This window comes from Ogataea polymorpha (genome assembly GCF_001664045.1).
Source record: "Ogataea polymorpha strain NCYC 495 leu1.1 chromosome Unknown OGAPOscaffold_5, whole genome shotgun sequence".
Taxonomy (NCBI): domain Eukaryota; kingdom Fungi; phylum Ascomycota; class Pichiomycetes; order Pichiales; family Pichiaceae; genus Ogataea; species Ogataea polymorpha.
This window is the reverse complement of record NW_017264702.1, coordinates 385,452-405,368: the sequence shown is the minus strand read 5'-3', so window position 1 is coordinate 405,368 and position 19,917 is coordinate 385,452. Positions and strand designations below refer to the sequence as shown.

The following is a 19,917-nucleotide window of genomic DNA, read 5'->3' as shown; positions in this document are numbered from 1 at the left end:
TACACCTTGAGCATGTGTAAGATTCAAGAGACGGGGAGTATTAGCGGCTCAGCCCCTTTTGTTGTGTTTTGGGTAGACCTGTGCGATTGCGGACACATAGTTCGGGATGATTACCGTTTTGAGCTTCTCATGCGAACTCTTCCGTTGGCGGATCAGGCAAAGATCCTTCGAAAGAGAAATTCATCAGACAGGCTCGTGTCAATGATCGGGGCTTTGTTGGTGCGCTACGTATTGCTACAGAATAACTGGTCGGCCGAAAATTGGCACTCGCTTGCTTTTCAGACGGGAGACCTTGGCAAGCCGTACGTTGAAAACTCAAAATTCAAGTTTAATCATTCCGACGAAAAGCATATAGTGGCTGTGGCGATCGATTTTCAAGGTGTGTCAGAAATTGGGATTGATCTTGCGAATCCCGAGGACGTGGGCGACCCGCGCGAGTTTCTGGTTCATTTTCGACCGATTTTCTCGGACTTGGAACTAGAACAGATCGACGCGACGATAAGCGCTCTTCCTCCAGGTTCCCAACAACAGTATCTGTCGCTATATTGGGCGCTCAAAGAAAGCTACGCTAAGTTCAAAGGGGTCGGGCTGCACGGCAACCTGCAGAAATATGAGTTCCTAAACGTCTCGCCGCCAACACCCGTTCCGCAGCAAATTTCCGTCGCAGACGAGCGCGCAGTCTACAAATTGCTCCCCCACGATACAATCTGCAGCGTGGTGTCCTCTCGCACTGGGGTCCCGGACTTTGTAAAGGTGGACGGAGCCGATATGATTGATTACGTAACGAATATGCACTAGATCGCCCCACAATTTCCTTAACATTATGCATTTAAATTCTAAACCAATTCTGCCACTATTTTAGCATTGCTGGATTGCTGAGTATCCTTTCCCATCGCAATATAAAATGCTCAGAAATCTCTTCCGCCCTGCACAGGCTAATTTGTTTGGATACGGACTAAGAAGAATGTCTACGATCAAAGTTGGTGATCAATTGCCTCCAGCAACTTTGTATGAAAAGGGCCCTGATGATAAGGTCGACATTTTGAAGGAATTGAAGGGCAAGCAGGCCCTTATTGTCGGAGTTCCTGGCGCCTTCTCGGGCCCTTGCTCCGAGGTCCACATTCCTGGTTATCTCAACAAGCTGCCGGACTTTATCTCCAAAGGTTACAGAAATCTCGTGGTGATCAGTGTCAACGACCCATTTGTGGTGAGTGCCTGGCGCAACAGTTTCGGTCTGAAGCCTGAATCGCCAAACGTTTCCTTCTTTGCGGACTCGAAGGCGGAGTTTGTCAAAGCATTGGGCCTGGATTTTGACGCCACTGAGATTTTCGGTAACGTGCGGTCAAAACGGTTCTGTCTCGCAGTCGACGACAACAAAGTGGTTGCCGAATTTGTGGAGCCTCAAAACACCCCGGTTGATGTTACTGCTGCCGACAAGGTGTTCAAACAGCTTCCTGGTCTCGAATAAGCAGGTACATAGTGTTTTTATTACATATCCGATTTGGTTGAGTCTGTCGAGATAGTAGAGTCGTCGTCCTGTGTTTCGCTCGTGTCGTCCGGAGTCGACTCGCGAACAACCAGCTTTCGCTTACGTTTGCGTGGGGACATCTGCTCGATCTCTTGCTGGTATCTGTCTTTATGCTCTTCGTTGTAATCAAACTTCACGGGAGCGTCGGGTCGCTGCCAATTGATAAGATTCTCCTTTTTGATGCTTTCGAACGGCTCAAATTCAGATACCCTGTTTTGCTCTCGCAACAGTCTTTTTTTCTCATTGAACATCGGAATCACAACCTTCTCGATCTGATCCTGGACGCGTTGGCTAGACCTAGCGTGGTACTCATTGATTTTTTGGCATTCTTCAAAATCTTGTTGCAGCTGCTCGTTTTTCAACGTCAGCTGTCTTATTCGTCGCCTGAGCGCCAGCTCTTGTTCGTATTTGATGGCTATGTCGTCTCCAAGATTGAACAAATCACCATCCACAAAATCACACTCTATCTCAAAGAATATTCGATTGGGCACCCCTCGAAAGTCTTTGGTGACTGCAAATTTTTTGCTCTTTTCTGTTTCCAGCACCTTAAATTCGTAGTCAAGATCAAATTCGCCTCGTAAAAACACCTCCTTGAGCCATTGCAGCCAAACCGTCTTTTCCATACCCTGTAGAATTCCTGAAGGCTCGCTGCTACTGCTATCAAAATTGCCCCGATATGTCTCTTGCCCGTCATTGCACACAAACGTAACTGTAAACTGCAATGAGTCCAACTTATCAGCCTTCGCAACAGTCTCTCCGCTTAGGAAATGTAATGCGGCATCTTCAGCGGATTCCAGAATCGCATCTATCTCCATATCCGACTCAATCAGGGTATAGCATTTTTGGCCTGCGTAATCTGCAAAAAGAGTCCGCGAGCTCATGCGTTACCAGCTCTGGTACTTCCCTCTTTAGCTGAAAGCCTTGTATATCAATTGTGACCCCAACTTGCGATTTGATCTATTTAGCTCTGAATTATTTGTTCTATAAAATCCTACTTGCACCACTATTTTCTTACTATTTTTAAGTTTAACGAGAAATGGTACGTTCATTTGATTTTGGACCCAACCCACACTAACTTGCAGGAACACCCAAGTTTTACTCTAGGAGGTCTATGTCTGATTGGTGGAGCCATGGGCTTTGCCAGAAAGAGATCAATGCCAAGTCTCATTGCTGGTGTGTCGATGTCGGCTTTGTATTTCACTGCTGGCTATCTGCTCAAGAATAACATGGAGTGGGGAATCCATACTGCACTAGCCACCTCAGCGGTCTTGTGCGGAGCGGGTATCAGCAGATCGCTGAAAGTCGGGTTCAAGCCTGTCCCGGCTTCGCTCACCGTCTTGGGAGCCGCTTCCTCGGCATACTATGCTTATAAATACACCCAGTTTTACATGTGAATAGTACATACGAAGTTTTTAATGTTCGGTCCTCGATTTGCGTACTCGTATTGACCACCTTTGCAATGCTTGGATGCGTTCTTCTCACCGGAAAGCGAAGGCTGATCGCCGCCCTGGTCAGAAACATCCTTGCACGGAACACTTTTTGATCAGATGCCGTTGTTGTTTCCACGGCGATACGGCCGTTCCGAGCGACAATTGGGCTCCGGAACCACCGCGAGAGTGTACTTGTACGTCCATAAGGATGGACAGTTTGCAATCAAGAAAATCGCAAGGCGCGAAAGAGAGTCCAAAAGAGAATATTTAGACCGAGTACGCAAAGAGGTCCATCTGCACCAGTCTCTTCCCAGACACCATAATCTTGTTGACTACGTCGATTTCTTTGTCATGAGAGGCAAGCCGTACTATGTGATGGAATACCTGCCTGGTGAGCTTAGCATTTCTCGAAAAGAGTTAGACGTCGATTATCAACTCTGTCTTTTCAAACAGTTAGCCTTGGCAGTGTTGTATCTGCAGGAGCAGAATGTCAGCCATCGAGATTTGAAGCTGGCCAATTGCAGACTTACACGCGAGGGTATTTTGAAGCTCATCGACTTTGGCTCGTCCATACACGGAAATGAAGGCGTTGGGGTGGCAGGCAGTAAAGGAATGGTGGCTCCTGAGGTTTTGCGCGACCTTCGTTACGATTCCTTCAAGTCCGATGTTTGGTCCTTGGGGGTGGTTTTTGTCGAGCTTCTTGGACACCGGACACGGTGGAAAGAGGCCGTCTGGTACGATAAGGCCTTTCAATTATATAGCAAAAGTCAGAGTGTTGATGATGTGTCGGACGATCTTGCCGACTTCCAGCACATTGTGCTCCCAATGCTGGAGGTCGATCCCTTGCGACGCATCACCATGTCTGAGCTGGTTAGGCTTCCTGCTATAGTGGAGGTCGATTATTGTCATCCTGGTAATATTATTCACAGCCACTAATTGTGTCCCTGACAAGCCACATCGGCACCTCCACTGCCATTTTTTTGCTGTTATTTTCTGATCCATCTATACTCATGACAACCAACACCGACGCTCCGTCTCCTCTGCAAGAGCCAGCAATTGCCGAGATTCTTGCCTCTGACTCTGCCTTGGACCTTCTCCTGGCAAGACTCAAACAATCTGTCAAGGCGTGCGACGAGTTTGCCAACTATCTGAAGCGGAAACAGAATTATGAAGAAAATTATGCTCGGGACGTTAAGCGGGCTGTCACAAGTTGCAAGTCCTCCATCAAATCCAACACGTCTGTCTCCAAAGGGTCGTTTGTTGAGTCCCTGGACAAGATTATATCATTTGACGACAGGATACTCGTTGACGTGCGGTCTCCATACGCCAAGGCTTTGGAGAAAATGCAGGACGAGCTGACATCCGTGTCTGCGACATTCGTGCGGCTGCGGAAACAGCTAAAGGAAGAAGGTCACAAGCGCGAAAAGGAGGTCCAGGACGCCATAAGCCAGGCGGAAAAATCTAAAAACAGGTACTTTTCGCTCTGTACCGACCTGGAAAGGCTGAGGCAATCGGACCAATCCCAGAAAAAAATAACACTCCAAGGTCGTAAAACAGGCTCACAACAAGAAGAGGAGTTGGTGCGAAAAATCAATGCTGCCGACCAGGACTATAATGCCAAGGCCAACGCCTCCCAGAAGTTGAAGAACGAGCTGGTGAATACACATAGACCGAGACTTTCCAAGAAGCTCCAGGACCTCATTCTGGAGCTGGACACGGCTTTGCAGCTTCAGTTGCAGAAGTACGCTGCTTATAACGAATCTTTTGTTGTTGGCCTGGGTAACCAGGTGGCTCCACTGGGAGCCAATCACTCCTCAATGGCAACTGTCGCTGCATCGGTCAATCCGGAACAAAATCTCTACAACTATCTGAAAGGCTCCAGAGTCGAGAAAAAACAATCCTTTGTGCCTGTCGAGTATAAGAAACATCCCTTGTTCAAGTCAGAGCCTACTCATCAATTCCGCGTTCCAGCAACACCACCTGTGTCTAATAATGTTTCTAAACTGGATCCACCCTCAGCTACTACAAACAAGACCGCCACGCCGCCAGTTGGGTCTCCGTCCTTCATACCCGTTCCCGAGCCGCCAAATTCTTCCTTAGCAAACTACTCAACGCTGGACCCTGCTAACTCTTCAGCATTGTCGGCGTCGCCGGCTCCTGCAGTCCTGGCAGGACCGCGTCCTATCAGCACAGAAATGCGAAACAACTCCTCGTCCATTACAAATACCGCCACTCCTGCTTATTCAGGATTACTATTTGGACAGCCAATCGAAAGTCTCCCTCACGACGAGGAGATGGTTCCATTATTCGTCAAAAAGTGTATCAACCTAATTGAGACTTACGGCTCCAACTCTGAAGGTATCTATCGATCCAGTCCGAACAAACTCAAACTGGAGGAGATCAAATACGCAATCGACCAGGATCCTTCAAATCTGAGTATTTTGGATCCTCCAGACCCTTCTAATGTGTCTGACGACTACGTTTACATGATAGCGTCGCTTCTCAAAGTGTTTTTTGCAGAATTACCTGACCCCTTGTTGACAAAGGAGCAAAGCGGCAATTTCTTCAAGGCCGGCCAAATCGAGGATGCTGCAACGATGCACATCCAGCTCCATCGGATTGTTTTCGAGCTTCCGGACGCTAATTACTTTACACTTCGTGACTTGCTCTTCCATTTTATCAAGCTCAGCCAAATTCCAAGAGTGCGCATGAGCGTGAGAAATCTGAGCATAGTCTGGTTCAACAACCTGCTTGTGAACGAATACACCTCTCGTGACGAGCTCGCAGTGCAGCAGCGAGTCGTTGAAGAACTTATAAATGCTGCTCCCGAAATTTTCAACCCTAAGGAAAGTTAACTCCAATTTACGTGTACCAACCAGATTGGATATTAGATAATGTCTTAAGTATTGTAATAGTATTTTACTCTTTTAGATGTCTATGAATGAGTGGGGAGAAGGTGTGATTCTCGCGTCTGAGTTCCCAAAAGTCCTGCAGTTTGGCTTTACTGAAAGTCGCAAACGCAGCTACGAACCCGACTCACCCGTGGATCAAGTGAGTGTCACAGATGGCCATAAGAAAGATATAATCAATAAGCTTGACAAGGCAATTGACGTGATTCTAACGGGCCGTTCGCCATATGATCTTCCCTGTTCATTGTCTCTCCTTCAGTCGATTTGTATGTTTGTTTACATGGACAAGACTTGGGTTAGCAGCATCTATGATCGCATCACTAACGTATTTGACACACACATGCTCCCCCTGGTGAAAGAAGCCATAGAGTCTGATGATCCTCTGGCAGGCTGTTGTAAAACGTACACAATGTGGCGACAACGTCTCCGAGAACTCCACATGCTTCTGATTATGCCCGATGAGTCCTCAACCTTACGGCTGCCAAACAGGAAAAAGATCAGGTTCATACCGTTTGGACTTGATCTTTTCGCGTCCCGAGTGCTGAATTCCAACAAACCCAAGGATTACATGGTTCGGCTAGCGGATCCGTCTGAGAACAGACTGCGATCGCTAGTACTTCTTGCTATTAAAGATATGATGTACGGCCTGGTAAGTCCTACTCCTGAGTCTAATCAATTGAAAGAAATGGTGACCGAAATCCACGATGTTCAGCTTGAGCTGCATGGTGAGAGCAGACTTCATCTGTTTGAAGTGATGAAACAAGCCACGCATCAGAATTTTGTTAGCATCAGAAATCAGCTCTTACAGTCCCCAGAGTCGTACCTCCCTAAAGCGATTGAGTACCAGAAAATCGTCCCCTTATACGTGGATATATTTAAGCCATTTTTGCCTGCTGACTTCTCCTCCAACGACCTGCTAGAGACCCTGCTCGGAAGTTCTGTGCTTGCGGCTAATCCTCGTGTGGTGCATGCCTGTTTTGGGTTTGACTGGAACGTTCAAGTCTCAACGAAACTCGTTCAGCTCTACGCCGATGAGGAGAAATCGTGGCTTTTGTCATCTATCGAAGAATATAGCATCAAGCTATATCGCAGTCACATAAGTCAACATATAAGGGATAAAGGTTTGATAGCAGATATAGTTCAGCTATATCAAAGGCTCTGTTTCAATGCAGTACAGACCTTCGGAAAGGAAAATGCAATACCAAAGAATATTTTTGTGAATGCCATCCAGCAAATCCCAAATGGTCCTATACATATCTGCGACCATCTCTTAAAGCATATCGAAACAACATTGGGAAAGCCCTCGCTACAGGACTTGGACAGAAAATCCCGATCTGGCCGCATTTACCAGCTTTCCCGCTTGGATCCACAAGACTCCATTACGACAATTCTGATATTGATTCCATCAAGCAGACGATATTTTTTTGACAAATACCAGATTCAGGTTTCCCGGAGATTGCTGAGAGGTGAGTCCTTTTTCCTCAATAGGGAGCTCAAAATGGAGTGGCTGGAGCTCGAAAGAGAGCTTTTGAACAAGCTCAAGAATATGTGCGGCCGCGAGTATACTGATCAGTTAGATTCCATGGTGGAATCCGTTGAGCTTTCGGAACTGGATTTGCCTGAGTTCCATGATGTGCACAAACATTCTGCATTGGGCTCTGTTGATATGGATATCTGTTGTGTCGATTCTAATTGCTGGCCTCGTGTCCCGGAAAACCAGCCGTTGATAATTCCTTCCCAATTGCAACCGTTGTTGCACGAATACGAGACATTCTACCGTTCACAGTACCAATCACGGAAACTCCAATGGAAGTTTCATTTCCATAGAGTTACTCTTGATGTACAGTTTGACGAAAAGAAAGCTAGAAAGCAAACCATTGAGTGTACTCTATACCAAGCTGCAATCATTTTGGCTTTCGAAGACCATGCATCTCTTTCATTTGATCAGATAAAGCTCAAGACGGGAATGAGTAATAAATTTGTGACACAGAACTTGAACGTCATGTCAAGCTCTAGATTCCCTGTTTTAGTGCAAGAAACTGATTATCGAATAAATGAGAACTTTAGATGCTCTAAAAAAACTCTCAGACTACCGATCCAATTAGCAGAAAGCGCATCACCTGTTGAGCCGCAGTCTTCGGAATTGCCATCAAGAGCCTGGATTTCTTCGAAGATAGAGGCCTTTGTTGTGCGCACATTGAAGTCAACGCAAAGAATTGCTCATGACAAGCTGATGCTGCTGGTATTGGATCACATGAAACAGCAGAAGATTTACGAGAAAGATGTTGTCGTTTTTGTGAAGAGTGTCCTTGAGAAGCTTATCAATGAAGACTATATTGCAAGGGAGGCCGACAATTATGTGTACATTCCATAAATAAAAAGCATGCATTTTAAATATTAATAAATTTGAACTTTATGCTTGGTAGATCCCCACAATTTGCGTATGAATCGAACGCCTTTGTATGATACTGAGCTCGACATAGATACGAAAAAAGCACACTATAATGGTTTCCAAAAGGAGGACAAGTACAAGGTCGATCTCTAAAATCTAAACAGAATATACACTAGTTGCTTAGAAACTTGATAACAAAAAGGCGTAAATGGTTTAGTGGTAAAATTCGTCGTTGCCATCGACGAGCCCCCGGTTCGATTCCGGGTTTACGCAATTTTTTAGCCTTTTGATATTTTTTTTTAGCTCGATCTACATGCTTGTTGATCTGGATGATGATCTGGGCAACGCTATTGCTCAGGCGGTCATTAACGAGTACCGACGACCATCAAAGCTGGAGAACAAGCTTTTACACAACTTTCGAAATGCGAGGCCAAAAGACACAGAAACGACCGTATTAGCGGGTTTGGTCAGCATAGAGTCTAATAATCGCCCAATTGACCAAACGAAAAGGCAAAAAGTTGGCAAAACCCCCCGACTAGAAGTACTGGTAGTGTGTACAGGAATGAAAGTCATGCCAGCTTCGAGAGTAGAGCACAGCCAAGGGAGACTGGTTCACGATTTACATGCTGAGATCTTATGCTTGAGACTGTTCAACTGGTTGGTGCTGCAAGAAATGAACGCTATAAGAGAAAACAGCGTCTCAAACTTGCTCATTCGAGAGCATGGCACCGAAAAATTCAAATTTAAGCACGATTCGCAGTTTGCTTTGTACATTAGTGAAGTTCCCTGTGGAGATGCGTCCACCGAGAATTTGCGAGACTCATTTGCAGATCAGACAATCTGGCATAGCTTAGAGGAGACCGGGGGCACACTGAGGGGTCGCAATGGCCTGAGTCGACTGGGAAGCGTGCGCACAAAACCTGGGAGAAAAGATTCCCCTGTCTCGTACTCTAAATCCTGTTCCGACAAGCTGTGTCTCAAACAATTCACCTCAATGCTCAGCAGTCTCGTTTACGATCTGGTGGATGATCCGCCTTACTTGAGCTTTCTAGTTCTGCCGAAACAGAAGATCAATCAGACTGCAATAAAGCGTTGTTTCTGTGATCGAATAAAGATGCCACCAGAGCTCTCTTCATATTATCATCCGCTCAAGGTACTGGCTTCAGACCTGCCATGTCCATTCACTGGCAGTACACCCTCAAATCTATCGATACTATATTGTCCGCCGCGGTCGTATATACAGGTTCTGAATAAGGGAGTCAGAAATGGGTGTCCAGCAAAAAAAAGTATCCAATACCAACACCAGAGCGACGTTTCGAGAGAGAAATTGGCAGAATTAGCACTGAGGCTTACACCGCACAAATTCAAAGACTACAACGAGCTCAAGAACTGTGCAAGTGTGAGCGCATGTAAGAAACTCGCGCGCGAGGCCATCGGACACTGGGGTAAAGGCAGCGAGGACAACTTCCTCCTCAATCACGAATAAAAACAAACTCTGTTTGCGATTCAGGATCTCCAAACCGCAAGACATCTTTGTGGAGAACTTGGACGTAACGATTGGGCGGTAGCTCGTGATCGTTGATGAAGGTTCCATTGGTGGAATCAAGGTCGATTATATAAGCAGTAACTTCAGAGTTCTTGGATCTGAATTGAAGAACGGCGTGGTTGGCCGACACAAGCTCATCTGCAACGACGATGTCGTTTGTCTGTGGATCTTTGCCTATTGTGTAGTATGATTTGGAGTTTATTAGAGGGATTTTCTGTCCATTCGGCGACGACTCGTCGAACTTGTATAGATAGAATTTGGTGTGAGATTCGGATGTTGGAGCTGCAGCGTCCTCTGGAGGCACATAGTCTGTTCCTTGGTTTATTTTGAGCATTCTAGTTAGGTAGCCAGAAGGCTCCATAACCACTGGAATGGGCTTGACTGGAGGATTAGCCATGAAGAAAAAGTAGGCCGATCGACGCAAAAATATTTAGGTGCGGAGAAATATATCTTGAACCATGTCCTATCCGGTCTACTATAAAGAGCCAATTAGGGTAAGTGTAAATGAAGATGGCACACTAACAATAAGTGGCTGAGATACCACGCTCACAACAGGCCTCATTTGTTTTTCGCAGGGTGCATAGCAGCGATGGGACCTGCTATGCTTGTGACAATTACCCCCTTGCGGCGAAGGTTTCTGTACGACGACCTTGCTCCTCTTCCGTTAGACGGCTATCCCATCCCCAAGGGCCCACGCAAGAAGGTGAGTGGCTACGACGACTGAAAAGAGGTATATTTATTTATTTATTTATTAAATCTATTTACACATTACCACTTGTACTGTCCACTATCACCTATCAGCTTGGTCTTTGTGATATTGTTCCAAACTGGACGCTTGAGCAATTTCTGCTCCTTCTCAAACTTCAATCGGTTCAGAGTCTGTTTTGATTTGAGCAAAAAGCGCACGCTAACGTAGCGGTGCAAAATGACACCAGACCGTCCACGGCCCTTGAACTCTGGCCGTTTTTGCCAGTGTCCATCGGTATGAACCCATGATTCCGCCACATACAAATCGTTAGGGTTGTACCCCATTTTTTTGGCGTCGTCAACACCGCGCTCGAGTAACTCCGCAAGTGGTCTGGCCACCTTCTTCTGCAAGAAATGGAGCTGAGTGATGGCCTTTTTTAGAGGCATATTTTTCAGAGCACGCAGCACGATGTTGGTCTTTTTGACCGAAGATTTGATTCGGTACGATCTTAAGTAAACTGAAGGCTCAAGAGCCTCGATCTCCTGTCTGCTGAGACACAACTTGTACTCGGCACCATCGAGCTTCATGATTTGGTTGTTGATGAAGAAGCCGTTTTTCTTGACGTTCATGTTGTAAAGTTCGCGCTTGAGCGGGGAAACAAGAGACTCGACGGCGAGGAAGGGCGCTGGATGCAAATAAGCCTGGAGTTTGGCGTCCTGTTCCGGCGTAGTGATTTTTTCAGTGGTTTCGTTTTCGACAGGTTGCGGAGCGGCTGGCGCAGAACTGACCTCGTTAAACAGTGACCCACTAGAGTTGAATCTCAAGCCGGCCCCAAGCCGGAGCGGATTCAATATACGTGGAGCGGCCACACGGAACATCTTGAACGATTGAAACAAAAAACCAATTACTCGAAAATATTTTTACCCACACCACACACCTAGGATATTAAGGGGAGCAACATAAAATACGAGGATTATCTGGAGTTGAAAGACATTATTAGTTGGCAAATCTCTTTTTACGCTGGATACAGGTCACAACGTGTTTATCTAGCTCTGATATTTGAAAGCGACAAATAGTTTATGATTAGTCATAACCCGCAACAGTCGATATAGTCTCCAGGACGATCGACTCATTTGCTTATCTTAATTAAAGGTTAATTGTGTCCTCCTCATGGGTCTGGTCTACGCTCAACATTTTAGGACATCCAACCCTACAGACAACTCGACTCCGGCATCACGTAATTCTTCCGTGTCATCCAGGTCGTCCCGGTCCACGTTTTCGTCCCTTTATTCGCCGAAATCCTCAATCTCCTCCGGCTCGGGCAGCTTGCCACCTCAAACGTCTCAGAATTACCCTTCTACCCGAATTTTGCGTTGCAGAAAGTGCCACAACCACATATGTCTCAGCTCCTTGATAATTTCGGACAACTTCAACGGGAGTCTAGGGCCTGCGTATTTCGTTTCCAAGGTACTCAACGTCAAACTTGCTAAGGCCAGGGAGTTCAAGAGAATGAAGACCGGACGCTACGAGGTCAAAGTGATTGACTGCAAGCAATGCAATTGCTCGATTGGATGGAAATACCTTTACAGCGAGGAGGACAAGGAGAAATATAAAGAGGGCCGCTTTGTGGTGGAGAGGGCCTTGCTGGAGGAGGTGGAAATGTAGTTATGACTTATGATGCTAGAAGGCAGGTAGGATAAGGATGGGCAAAGTAAGGTATGGTTTTTACGTTAGCAAGAATTTACGCATATTGCTAGACTGATCTGTAGCTATGATATGGAGGCAAAACTAAACAGACTGTACGCTTCCGCTCGTTGTGCTTCCGCTCAAAGTGCTATCTTCGCTGCTTTCAATGTCCGACCACCACGTCTGGGGCCTGAGCTGGCCATCGCGCAGGGCAAAAGAGCCCAAGGTGTCTCCAACGTCCTGAACGCTCGTTTCCCTGAACTTGGTCAAGTTTTGAATGTGGGTGTCATAGCGCTTTGGTGTCGTGTTGGTACCTGTCCGCTGTTCTTGCTGCTGGTCCAGACTTTCTTGAGAGTTCTCGTGAAGCACGTCGATTAGTCGCTCGCGCGGCGTGGCTTCCAAGGCAGCAACGACTCTTTTTCGTGGAGGTGGTGGGAGAGGAGCCATCTGCATTTGGTGATCATTGCGAATAGAACCATTTGACACTGAATCCCAGACGTACTCTCCGCCAAACGCTTGCTTTTTCTTTTTCCTACGGTACAGAGACAGTACCACAAAGCCCATGGCCATAAGGAATCCAATTGCCACGCCTACCCCAATACCCGCCTTTGCTCCCGTGGAGAGGACGGAGTGGTGAGCTGAGGCACGATGAAGGCCCAGAAACTTGCTAAAAGCGTTGGCGTCCGTTGTAATAATTGCGCTCGATATGGAAAAGGAGGACGTAGGGGCGAATGTGGTTTCTGTGGTGAGGTGGACGTTAGTCGTGAATGTGGTGTCAGAATCAGTGACCACAAATAACTGCGTGTAGTCGTATGTGGTAACTTCCAGTTCCTGGAAGGTGCTAGCGGAACAGCATCTCGAAATTCTGGAAACACTCGTGTATGTGGTATCATCAGATGAGGTGGAGGACACAGACACCCCGCTCGGCATCCTTGAGGCTGATAGCTTTGAGTAAGAAGAGTACCTTGTGGTTGTATGTCGTAGAGAGTGGGTGGCTGTGGGCTTTGTAGAGCGACTTGGCTCTTGAGTGAGCTCATGGCTAAAGTGTATTGTCTTGGAGTCGAGAGAGCTTGTAGTGGAGTTTGTGTACTGATGACTAGCAGCTGCGGAGTACAAGCGCCGCTTCCGGTCTATAAATCTCACCATGAACAGCTCAAATGCACCCTTGAGAGACTAAAAAGTGATTTTCCCTCCTGTGATTGTAAGCTATTAAAGCGGTGGGAGGTGTGACTTGGGGTGGTACAGCCAGATTTGATTTTTTTTTTCTTCAATTCTTTTGATAGTGTCAGATCTGTAGCAGCCATCTAAAATTAGATTTAATAGGCCTGGCACACACCGCCTCTGATTCCAAAATTAAATTGAAATCTGCCACGTCTTGCGGGGTCAACGGTTCGTAAAATGACACTAAGTTCACTCCACACTGTAGTAGCTGCGACAACTCCTCCAATTTCTGGCCCGCCTGGGCCTCGTTGATTACATCTATGCTCTTCAGACTCCTTAAATCGGATACAACATTTTTCAGGTCCGCCAACGGCGGCAGCGAAGAGGACCCAAACTTGGTTTTTAACTGCTTGTGGGCTTGTAATACCAATGCTAAGGTGGAGTCCACTAGCATATCAAGATTCCAGTCGACTTCCTCCCGTCTTTTTGCCTTGATCACCTTCAGCAGGCACACAGACAATTCGTAAAGACCCAATCCAAGTGACGCTTTGTAGCTCAGATGCTGCTCTATTGTATTTTCTATATCGATGGTCAACATAGTAAACCGCAAGTTGGCCACAGGATCGTTGATTGTGTTTGCTTTCATAAGACACATGATTTTGTACACTGGCCAGCTGTGACGGGGGACCAGGTGCACGCTTTTGTAAACTAGCGTGCTTAGATTTGATTTTTCTGGTGTCTCCAGCTGTCTGAATGAGGTTGCGATGTTGTGCATGATCTTGGCTCCTTTCTTCTCCTCGGGACAGTAGACATCTCGAAGTCCCTTCATTAAATCTAGATAGGCTATCCTCTCTGCTTCTGTGCCATTGATCATTTTCCCATCCAGCTTGTCAGTCTCCCACTTCATGCCCCCAGTTAGAGTGTTGCTAGGAAACCACAAATCATAATCTAGGGTGCATGTGCTGCAACCACAGTCAAAAAAAAAGCTGTTTTGTAGCTGCTGTTCTCTCTCACTCTTGGGCATAAACACGGGACAATAACTGACCAGTAACTCCTCTCCTGGTTGTAGCTTCTTTAGCGCCTTCAGTGCTGCTCTGCGTCCTTTCCACACTAGAATGGTGTTTGGCTCGCACGAATGGTTTATCAACGAAAAGAATGGGTCAAACATGATACCAATGGGCTCATCGTAATAATTTTGCAAAACTGTTGAGTTCACATAAACAACAAAACACAACTTGATTAGGCCTTGGAGGTGGCAGCCGAAGAATCGGAGAAATCCCAGTGAGTAGGCTTCGGTTACTTCACATAGAGATTGCTGACTCAGGCTTAAATTGCTAAAGTCCTGGCTCTTTTTAGCCTCTAAGTAAACTTCGTGGTGCGATGTAAGATCCTGGCATTGTCGGACCAGCGTGTCGTCACTTCCGAGCGTGATAATGAGTCTCAAAATAAGGCGCTCAACACAGGATATTTTGTTCCTCTCTTCAGAATCAAAGCTTCTCAAGTACAAACATTCAATCATGTGAACTGCCAAATCTGCCACCATACACTGCTCGCAACAATATTTAACGAACCCGTCACACCCACCGCACTCAACTCCCATTTTCGATATGTTTAGACTCTTCAAACAGTGTGCACACAAATTGTCTTTACTGTCAGCACTTTCTGAGCTCTGATTGGTCTCAGCCACCTCAAGTTTTGGATGGAAGTCGTATATGACATCTCCAGGATCAAAACCCTGCTTGAGTATTATACCACGCTCGGCATTTCCTCTCTGGCAGGGATTCTTAATATTAAGATGTTGCGGCAAATAACCATAGTGCTGGGAAATTGGGCACAAAGATTGCTCTGAAACCCTCTTGATAGCATTTCTGATTCTATTGTACTCCAATGATTGCCTGAATAAGTTCCTGTCCTCCATTTGTGACGATTACTATCCCGCCAGGAGATCCTTTTTTTTTTTGCCCTTTTTCGCGGCCTGCTCTAAAAAAATGATTTCTATATGGATTACAAACTAGTGCTTTCACTACTCAAGCACGTTTGATGCAAATTGGCCTGGAACAATAATGCAAGGATATAACAACTCTAGAAGAAATGTTCCACACCTTCCGGACCGTTGCCGGAACTCTAAAAATCTCGTTAAATTGTGAGTGAATGTAGACCCACAGCCAGATCTTACTCTCTCGGACTCTCATAATCAGCAACAAGCTTGTTGTAACCTCCAAGCTCGGCAAGGAAAATAAAAAACTCATTGAGCCAGCAGCTCAGCCCCCACCAGACAACAATATGGTTACGGTTGTCAAGAGTCAGTTGTCTCATTATCGAGTCGGCCAACTGATTGCTGATCAACAGAAACGTCTGCGGGCTCACATCAACAAACTTTTCAGGTATTCTCGACATTCTTGTGCTCAACGTCTGAATGATAGTGTCTTCAGTCTCCTGGCTGTGAAGGGTGAGAGCAGAAACCTCGCGGAAAACGTTTGTGATATCGTGTTGCAAAACATCTATAATTTCTTCCAGCTTTTGGCATCTGATCTCTCGTTTGACAATCTCCCTAACGTCTAGCGCTTCCCAATCTTGAAGTAGCTCTAGCACAACTGATGGCTGGCAAAGGTTTCTGACACAATTGTGGCCTGCCAGCATCACCCTAGTCAGCCGAGAGGTCATCTTTACAAATGTCTCAGCTCCAGGAAGTTTCGCCTGGATAAGGTCATTTGGAAGCATCATCTCCTTAACATACTTCATGAAGTAGGTATTCAATCTGGTCATCTGAACGCAGACAGGCTCAGGCACATTTTGAAATATCATTTTGGACAACAATCTGATACATGCTATGTATAGCGAGTTGTCGCACCCCAAAATCCATGAAATCACATGGGGAGAAGACAAAAGACTTTTCGCATGCATGGATAAGCCTGAGAAATCCGAAGACATGCTTTCGAACAGAGTCTTGATTTTCATGAATCGAATGCAATGCAAAACCTTGCGGCAGTGAGCTGCGTAATAATTTTCAATCTCTTTCAGCTCTTTCTGCTCAGCAGAGTCAAAAAAATGGAATATGCTGCCAATATTACTGATTCCGAGATCCGGTTCCTCGATGGTCATCCTGTTGAGGAAAGTGTCCTCCAAACTTAGATCGAATTGAGTGTCAGGAGACATTTCGTTTGCTTGAGCAGCGGCTGGTGACCCAGTGGTGGGAGTCGTCGACGTGGTCGACGCCAAGGACTCAACTTCATCAGCGTCTCCTACCAGTTTTATGCCGCAGTAATGGTATCTGCTGGAACCTCTAATTCCCAGCCTCCTTGTCTTGATGCCTGGAAAAAGCGCCTTGACAAGTTTACCAAAAGAAGCATTCACGACAGGCTGCACTCCATACTGCTGGCACAGCTGCACATACTGGTTGAATATCCTGTTTCTTGGACACACGGCAGATTCCTTGATCTGTACACGTTTTATCAGAAAAACCATAGCCAGGATCTGGTGCTGCCTTTTTTTGTGTGCCTCGGCATGACGATTATCCCTAAAATGTTTTGAGCTGGATCCAATAATGCGCGCAAGATTTGTTTCTGCCAATTTCACCGAATGGGCCAGTTCATCAAAGGGAGTCTGGATATTTTTCTTGGCGATTTCGATCAGATTTGTGTCGCAGATCTCGCCTAAAAAACCGTGATCAGATTTAGCCGGTTTTGCCTTTGATTGGATCGAATCTGCCGAAGACTGCGGGACGTATGGCCCCAAAAATTGAGTGCTGAAAAGCGCACTGGAAGAAGATGACACCGTTTTTGAGCTGTTGGCCGAATAAGCAGGAGAATTGTATCTGGTGGCCTCTTCCTGTTGAGGGTCTTTGAAAAATTTTGGAAGCTGCAGGGATGGGACAGCAGAAAATCCAACATCCCCCCAATGTGGTGCCATTGGGTAGCGCTGAGATAAGCCTGGAAGAGCAAATAAAAATGGATGCGAGATATTCATTGGTCCATTGAAGGAATAGATCTGGTGCTGGCCCGCAGGACCAAGCTTAGTGTAGTCAGCCGGTAAGCCCAAGTGTGCATTCTTTGGCGGACACGGGTCCTGTTGAGCACCAACATGTGACTGGCGCCTTGTGGGTGAAATCTGATGCTGAGTATAAGGTAATTCCATGTCACCTGTGTGCGGGATCTGGCTGTCTAGTTTTTGAGGCAACAAGATTTGAGCGCACAAGGGGGAAAATGCAATCGAAAAGTAAGGCGGGATAGAAACGAATGAGCCAAAAGCCTCCAATTGGATCGTGGGTACAATTCCAGACCTGTCTAGGCAGTAGAAGTGCGAAGAGCGCTCCAAAGAAAGCGTAGATCAACAGCTGTGTCGATGAAGGAAGCCGTACAAGCTCCACTGGGTGATGGGTTCTGCAAAACAAAGCCGCTGGAGCAATCAGAAGTATTGCACCTGGGAAACAAAGTTAGACCTCAATATGATCCCGCTGTCGCTATGAGGAGAAAATATTGTTTGTACAAGACACTTGGAAACAAAAGTCTCCTTCTTTATCTTGAGCAAAGGTCGTGTGCAAGTGTTTTTTTAGGTAGCTGAAAGTGAAAACCCCATTTTGAGGTTGCCCGCTGATGCTTTATCTATACTGTTATTCTACGTTGGAAATAGTCGCTTGGCCGTCTATCCCCAAGGAACCGATCCGGCGCCTTTTCGACCCGTTTTCGCTCGCAGAAATATGGTACTGCTCAGCAAAGTCTGGATATTTCTGCTGACCCAGAAACAGTTTGGCAGCTTCCGAGGACTCGCGAGCGTCTGAGTTTGTAGGGGTGTACCATTCCGGGCCAATGCTGTGCTGCGACACGTTGTTGTGGGGTTCGGCTAGCGTCTCCTCTGGCTCGTGGCTGAGCTCTCTTTTCACGAGCGCGATAATATCTTGGTCTGTAAAATGCTCGTTTTCCACCTCCTCGTCCTGCGGGAAAAGCAGCTCCTCCAAATCGATGTCTCGTCCCGTATTCTGAAGGCATCTCATCGAAAAAGACGTTGAAATCAGACCACGGACACGGTACAGATTGAGCAAATGGAGAAGCTCGTTCTCCTTCCTGCTGTCGTTGCAAACAACATCCGGGTCTGCTACCAGTTGCGGGATGAGCTGGCTGCGATGGAAGCTCGAGACGGTGTACGGATGCTGTCTGATGGTGTTCATAGCGATGCCAATGGCGTTGATGATGTCCAGCTTGGACACGGACTGGGCAAACCTCGACAAAATAATCGACTTGACCAGCATCTTGAATATTCTTTTTAGCCCAAAATCCAGGGGACGGTACGTGTATTTGGGTTCCGCGATGTTGGGCGAGAAGTAAACCAATCTGATGTTCCTAAACGCGGTTTTGGGAATGATGTGCGAGTGAAGAGTGTCCAGCAGAATGACTGCCTCAGTGTCCAGCAGCGTGTCGATGTGCAGCATGTATTTGTAAAATATCTCTGTGGTCAGAAGGCCATTTTTGTGGTAGAACACGTTGGGGCTGGACGAGTCCTTGGTGACGGGGGTATCTGAGACAATCAGAGGCTCGAAAATCTTGGTTCCGTCCGAGTTGGCAATAAAAGACACAACGACTCGCGAGCTGGGCTCGTTTTTCTGCGATATCTCGCCAGTCAGAAACGACAGCCTGCTGTTGAAACTGACCTCGTCGATCTCAAATACCTGGCTCGGACTGTAGGGTTCCAGCAGCGCTCGTAACCGGTCCTGTTCCTCGTCCAGATGTTTCCATCGAAATAGCTCCCGGTCTTGGTAAAAGTCCTTGGCCAATTCCCGCTTCACAGAGTTTTTTTTCTTGAAGTGGTGCAGCCAACCGTTAGACTTGGGCGGCATCTTGGCGTTGCCCGAGTCCCCAAGCCCATGCCACAGGTTGTAGAAATCTGACCATTTGGAAATCAAACTTTTCTCACTCAGAGGCCGGTCTTCCAGACACGACTGAGCATAGAGTATTTCCAAACACCGATTGATCTCCGGGTTTTTCAGCCTCGGCCGTGTTTTGAACACCTTGCTGTTGTTCAGAGTGAGGTTCTGGTACACCTCGCGCAGCTGCGGCTCGCTCAAAACCCATCGGTTGAGCGTGCTTTTGGTGATTGAAAATTCGCCCAAGCTCTTGAAATGGTTCACGGTGTGCTGCTGGCTCTTTTTGTTGCTCTGGTGGTGCCAATCAAGGACTCGGATTTTCTGCTCCAGCGTCGCGCGCGGGAGCTTCCATTTCTGTGGCGGCGGACTGGTGGACGAATCCAGCGCTGCTCGCCGCCCGTACGGCACAAACGAGAACTGGTTCGTCTGCTGCGGATCAGGGCCCGAGTGCTGGGCCTGCACGTGCGGCGAAATATATGCTGGAGGTGTTTCGGACGAGCACGGCGACTCCGACAGCGCAGGAGCGGGATACATGGCCGCATAGGGCTCGGGATAGTGCGAGCGCAACAGATCATGCTCGGTTTGCTCCTGTTTCTGCGGCAGACTACGTGGAGACGGACAGTCCATTGCCGATCAGGTGCAAAAGAAGAGCGCTCAGTACAGAAAAAGGGCCGGTCCAATGCGCTTGTGTGCAATAAAGGTCTCTTATGCGGAGGGTCT

General features: G+C 46.9%; 11 protein-coding genes and 1 non-coding gene across 12 annotated transcripts; 6 read left to right on the top strand and 6 right to left on the bottom strand.

The window, feature by feature from the left end:
* Nucleotides 1-129: 129 nt before the first annotated feature.
* On the top strand, nt 130-1,419 carry OGAPODRAFT_9118 (uncharacterized protein; the record flags this gene model as incomplete). The annotated part of the gene is made up of 3 exons (XM_018356994.1): nt 130-780; nt 935-1,341; nt 1,380-1,419. The coding sequence occupies 3 exons, from the start codon at nt 130-132 to the stop codon at nt 1,417-1,419; spliced, it is 1,098 nt and encodes a 365-aa protein (XP_018209814.1).
* On the bottom strand, nt 973-2,460 carry OGAPODRAFT_16806 (uncharacterized protein). The gene has a single exon (XM_018354682.1). The coding sequence runs from the start codon at nt 2,407-2,409 to the stop codon at nt 1,489-1,491; it is 921 nt and encodes a 306-aa protein (XP_018209813.1). The 5' UTR covers nt 2,410-2,460; the 3' UTR covers nt 973-1,488.
* Nucleotides 2,461-2,658: 198 nt separating this feature from the next.
* Nucleotides 2,659-2,922, top strand: OGAPODRAFT_24728 (uncharacterized protein; the record flags this gene model as incomplete). Its single annotated transcript, XM_018355283.1, has 1 exon — nt 2,659-2,922. The coding sequence occupies one exon, from the start codon at nt 2,659-2,661 to the stop codon at nt 2,920-2,922; it is 264 nt and encodes an 87-aa protein (XP_018209812.1).
* Nucleotides 2,923-3,075: 153 nt separating this feature from the next.
* OGAPODRAFT_77110 (uncharacterized protein) lies at nt 3,076-5,813 on the top strand (the record flags this gene model as incomplete). Its single annotated transcript, XM_018356274.1, has 2 exons — nt 3,076-3,828; nt 3,888-5,813. The coding sequence occupies 2 exons, from the start codon at nt 3,076-3,078 to the stop codon at nt 5,811-5,813; spliced, it is 2,679 nt and encodes an 892-aa protein (XP_018209811.1).
* A 76-nt stretch (nt 5,814-5,889) lies between these two features.
* OGAPODRAFT_94709 (uncharacterized protein) lies at nt 5,890-8,241 on the top strand (the record flags this gene model as incomplete). The annotated part of the gene is made up of 1 exon (XM_018357604.1): nt 5,890-8,241. The coding sequence occupies one exon, from the start codon at nt 5,890-5,892 to the stop codon at nt 8,239-8,241; it is 2,352 nt and encodes a 783-aa protein (XP_018209810.1).
* Nucleotides 8,242-8,461: 220 nt separating this feature from the next.
* Nucleotides 8,462-8,532, top strand: OGAPODRAFT_t56. The gene has a single exon. It is a non-coding gene; the product is annotated as a tRNA-Gly (tRNA).
* Nucleotides 8,533-9,260: 728 nt separating this feature from the next.
* OGAPODRAFT_77108 (uncharacterized protein) lies at nt 9,261-10,202 on the bottom strand (the record flags this gene model as incomplete). The annotated part of the gene is made up of 1 exon (XM_018356273.1): nt 9,261-10,202. The coding sequence occupies one exon, from the start codon at nt 10,200-10,202 to the stop codon at nt 9,732-9,734; it is 471 nt and encodes a 156-aa protein (XP_018209809.1). The 3' UTR covers nt 9,261-9,731.
* A 336-nt stretch (nt 10,203-10,538) lies between these two features.
* On the bottom strand, nt 10,539-11,409 carry OGAPODRAFT_16802 (uncharacterized protein). The gene has a single exon (XM_018354681.1). It carries the CDS (start codon nt 11,369-11,371, stop codon nt 10,574-10,576), a length of 798 nt encoding a protein of 265 aa, XP_018209808.1. The 5' UTR covers nt 11,372-11,409; the 3' UTR covers nt 10,539-10,573.
* A 254-nt stretch (nt 11,410-11,663) lies between these two features.
* On the top strand, nt 11,664-12,158 carry OGAPODRAFT_9112 (uncharacterized protein; the record flags this gene model as incomplete). Its single annotated transcript, XM_018356992.1, has 1 exon — nt 11,664-12,158. One exon carries the CDS (start codon nt 11,664-11,666, stop codon nt 12,156-12,158), a length of 495 nt encoding a protein of 164 aa, XP_018209807.1.
* A 123-nt stretch (nt 12,159-12,281) lies between these two features.
* OGAPODRAFT_77106 (uncharacterized protein) lies at nt 12,282-15,258 on the bottom strand (the record flags this gene model as incomplete). The annotated part of the gene is made up of 2 exons (XM_018356272.1): nt 12,282-13,352; nt 13,516-15,258. The coding sequence occupies 2 exons, from the start codon at nt 15,256-15,258 to the stop codon at nt 12,282-12,284; spliced, it is 2,814 nt and encodes a 937-aa protein (XP_018209806.1).
* Nucleotides 15,259-16,228: 970 nt separating this feature from the next.
* Nucleotides 16,229-16,937, bottom strand: OGAPODRAFT_16801 (uncharacterized protein; the record flags this gene model as incomplete). Its single annotated transcript, XM_018354680.1, has 1 exon — nt 16,229-16,937. A coding segment is annotated over exon 1 (511 nt), but the record flags the coding sequence as incomplete, so codon positions are not given.
* A 1,012-nt stretch (nt 16,938-17,949) lies between these two features.
* OGAPODRAFT_77104 (uncharacterized protein) lies at nt 17,950-19,824 on the bottom strand (the record flags this gene model as incomplete). Its single annotated transcript, XM_018356271.1, has 1 exon — nt 17,950-19,824. The coding sequence occupies one exon, from the start codon at nt 19,822-19,824 to the stop codon at nt 17,950-17,952; it is 1,875 nt and encodes a 624-aa protein (XP_018209804.1).
* Nucleotides 19,825-19,917: the final 93 nt, after the last annotated feature.